Source organism: Ostrea edulis, chromosome 2 (genome assembly GCF_947568905.1).
Source record: "Ostrea edulis chromosome 2, xbOstEdul1.1, whole genome shotgun sequence".
NCBI lineage: Eukaryota > Metazoa > Mollusca > Bivalvia > Ostreida > Ostreidae > Ostrea > Ostrea edulis.
This window is the reverse complement of record NC_079165.1, coordinates 24,577,519-24,581,246: the sequence shown is the minus strand read 5'-3', so window position 1 is coordinate 24,581,246 and position 3,728 is coordinate 24,577,519. Positions and strand designations below refer to the sequence as shown.

General features: G+C 36.3%; 1 protein-coding gene across 1 annotated transcript; it reads right to left on the bottom strand.

Annotated features, from left to right (window-relative positions):
• Positions 1-1,846: 1,846 nt before the first annotated feature.
• LOC130052187 (uncharacterized) lies at positions 1,847-3,195 on the bottom strand. Its single transcript, XM_056156466.1, has 3 exons — positions 2,737-3,195; positions 2,400-2,506; positions 1,847-2,248 (listed from the first exon to the last, which is right to left on the bottom strand). Exons 1-3 carry the CDS (start codon positions 2,927-2,929, stop codon positions 2,093-2,095), a joined length of 456 nt encoding a protein of 151 aa, XP_056012441.1. The 5' UTR covers positions 2,930-3,195; the 3' UTR covers positions 1,847-2,092.
• Between the last annotated feature and the right edge of the window lie 533 nt (positions 3,196-3,728).

Genomic DNA, 3,728 nt, shown 5'->3' with positions numbered 1-3,728 from the left:
CTTGAAAGGTTTTCGTAATCGGACAATTTAAGCACCATTTTTGTTGTTATTTTATTGCTTGTCAAGAAATTTACACAACTTAACCGGCAACATACCCCTTCTGATACATTGAAAAATATAAGTAATGTTAGCACGGGGCTCTATAAAGTTCAATCTGCAGTTTGGTCATACTTCGTCATTCAATAACTTATTCAAAATGAAAAAAAATGTTTGTCGGGTTAGCGGTACTATGATGTATGACTATAACAATGACCTGTGTATAACTTGTACATTCCATGCAAATTCGAAGGGGTTTTCGCCTCAGTAGAACAATGGGAGTCAGCTAATCCGTGTGTATTTGAAATCAACAAAAGTGCTTAGCTTCTTGCGGAAAGTGTGAAATATATTGGGTCGGCGTAAGATACCCGTGATCTTAGACTAGAACTGATATCGCGCCGACCCAATATATTTCACACTTTTCATGAGAAGTCAAAACTCAAACTAGCTAACCGTAATTTAGTTATACTGTGAGAAAGACCCTAGCAATTTGCATGGTATATACTTATTATACAAAAATCATTGCATTATCCAGACACTCCCGATGAACATTTTTTTTAATGAAAACCTCTATCAAAGTACATCGAACATAAGTCTCGGTCAAATGTAATTAACTCGGGATTTTAAAAATAAATCATTCGATGGTTTGTATTTTTGCTTCTATTAATTACGTAATAAATTAATTCCAATTTGTTAATCATCGACAATGCTCTAATTTCTATATTGGATAAAGTTATATTTGTCAAGATGCATATCAACACAAGATGATGGAGGTAATTATGTTAAACAGCGCATTTGTCACAGAGAGAGAGAGAGAGAGAGAGAGAGAGAGAGAGAGAGAGAGCACATCGGTAATTATTAAATATCCCTATCACATGTTGTACATGTATGTTTTTCATTTACTGAATATACTAATTCGCATTCAAAACAGGAATTGCCTGCAAGTACGCATTATTTAAACATAGAATTTAAGAATATTCTAATGAAGAAAGAAGACTAAAAGAAAAAAAGTCAAAACCAGGTTTTCTTAAAAACATAATATATAGTGTTTGGTATCGTTGGAATCGGTTCAATATGCTGAAAAACAATATAAGTATCAGGGGGGAAAATATTGACATTTTTTCTTTTCTTAAAATTCCACCCTTATCTTGATTATTTGGCCTGCGGCACATTTTCACATCTCCCGCAAGGCGCCCGTAGCCAGAACAAAGCTCTTAGCAGCTGTGTGTATTATAACACACACCGTGGAACACGGAGGACACGGTGTATCTCCGTGGATTTTCCTCCGTGGTCTTTCCACGGTGGGGTGTATAAAACTCGTGTCGTGTACTGTATATTAATTCTAACTTTTGACATTTTCCTTTCAATAAATTCATGACAAGTGAGGGTTCTTACACTTCATTTCCATTTTATGCCCCTGTAATGGAAGATTAGACGGCTCATAGTGCTTGGTCTGTCTGTTTATCTGCAAAAACTTTTACCCTGGCCATAACTTGTAAATGGTTAATGCTAGGAATTTCATATTTCACATTTACATACCTTGTGACCAGACCTTTGTTTGGTATCAAATTACCTTGACATGGAGTTTGTCCTACTTTTGAAAAACTTTAACCTTTGTCAAAACTTTTGAATGCTTAGTGAAAGGGCTTTCGTATTTCACATGTGTATTCCTTGTGACATGACTTTTTTGGTACCAGAATTATTCCGCTGCCATATGGGGACATCGGTGTTTCACAAAAATATCTAATTTTTATTTTATTTTTAGTGAAGATTATCATTATTGTGAAAATATTCAAAGGTCTGAATGAGGTTTAAAAAAACAAAGCTTTTATTCAAGAAAGTGATCAAAATAGAATGAATCTATCTTGTTTTTCATGCCTTGCCACTCCTCCTCATCAAACTCAATAACGTCCAAGTGATTTTCATCACAGAGCCACATAAAAAAGTAACACCAGTTTAGACCAGTCACTGCAAGTTGCATCATGACTTGGTAGAAGTAATTATGATTTTTTTTTCAGTCTCCACACATCTCCAACTTTTGTCAAGTAGTTGCATCTTACAAGGGCTTTAGAGGACACTTGATCTCAAGCAAGCCGTAAGGTTGATTCATAGTGGGGTTGTATACCTTCCGATCAGGTGTAGCAGCAAGCCATGGAGCATAAGGGCTAACTACAACTCCACATGGGTATATGTTGACGTTGTTATTTAGTAGCTGCAATTTAAATATGAAATCAAATAAGATTTTGAAATACATGTATAGCAATTATCTAAAAGGTGCATTGAACTAAATAGAATGTTAAATGCCATTGATCTTTTGTATACAATAGTGATGGCATGGAGTCTGATATCAAACTTAAACTTACTCTAACAAAGGCGTCAGCAGCAACTGCCTCAAATGACAACCCATGACGCATGCTCTCTGTAACAACTTTTCTTGTTGTCTTCAGTCTTCCAGTTAGAGGTTCAAAGGCTGTGAGAAGATTGAATGTAAAATGTTGGGATGTTTGAATTTATATACATGAAAGGTGAAAATAACGAACAATGATCAATCTCATAACTCCTATAACGAATACCAAATAAAGAGTGGTGGGCAAACACAGACCCATGGATATACCAGAGGTGGGATCAGGTGCTTTAAAAGGAGTAAGCATGAAATTGTAAATATTATTTCATAACGTTGCATGATTTATTATGCCTAACCTGCTCTCCGCTTTACGATATCACCAGCCACTGAAGCAGTAATTCTCTCCCTACGGATTGCGTGCCACTTCGGACTCTCTCCTTGTAGTCGTGTCATCTCCTCAGTTTGATGACATTCCTCCTCTGACACAAAAATTGAAGAAAAGCTACCAGTTCTTCTCTCATTCAGAATGATATGAAGTTGTTGTTTCATTAGATTTTCAGCAGGGAGAAGAGGAAATTCACTGGCATCTAAAATATTCAGTACATAATGTGGTGACAATTTCTGTTGCACTGCTAGAGGGGATCCTTTTGGAAATTTACTAAATTTTGTCTCTGTATATTCACAGTCACCTTTACCACTCAAATTCACAACTGTAAGCAACAAACAGGTTTTGTCAGCTTCAGAGACTCTAGAACACAGTTCTGAAATTTTTGGAACATCAGAGTTGATTGGTATGTACAGAGTAGATCTCAATCCACCAGGTTGTTAAGGAGATGACTAGGCATTGTATCCATGCACAATCACGTTTTCATCTGAACTTCCACATATCTTCTCTCCTCGGGGCACATGCTAAGTCTGGGAAAGGGAAGTCTTCAGAACATCAGATGGAATGAATTCCAGGTTTGTAGATTTCATATGCACCAGAGTGAATAGGATACCAGTACATGAGCACAGTGTACCGACTGTCCAATCGTGCAGGAACAACGGCTACTCTCCACACATGGTCCATCTAACAGAACAATCTACAAATGGAACAATGACAACATAAACAAAGGTGATTCATTCTTGCGCTAGGATCAATGACATTTCCCCTTCACAACACATCCATTCACAGCACTGTGAGCTAAATTGTTTCAAAATACAAATTTGATGAGTTATTTGATTGATGGTGATTATTCATTAAACATCAAATTTAATGTAAGAATCTGTTTCTTTACGTTCGTCGTGTATTTTTAAAAGCAGCTGATTATCAATTCATAGGAAAAGGCAAACGAAGGGTTTTTACTTA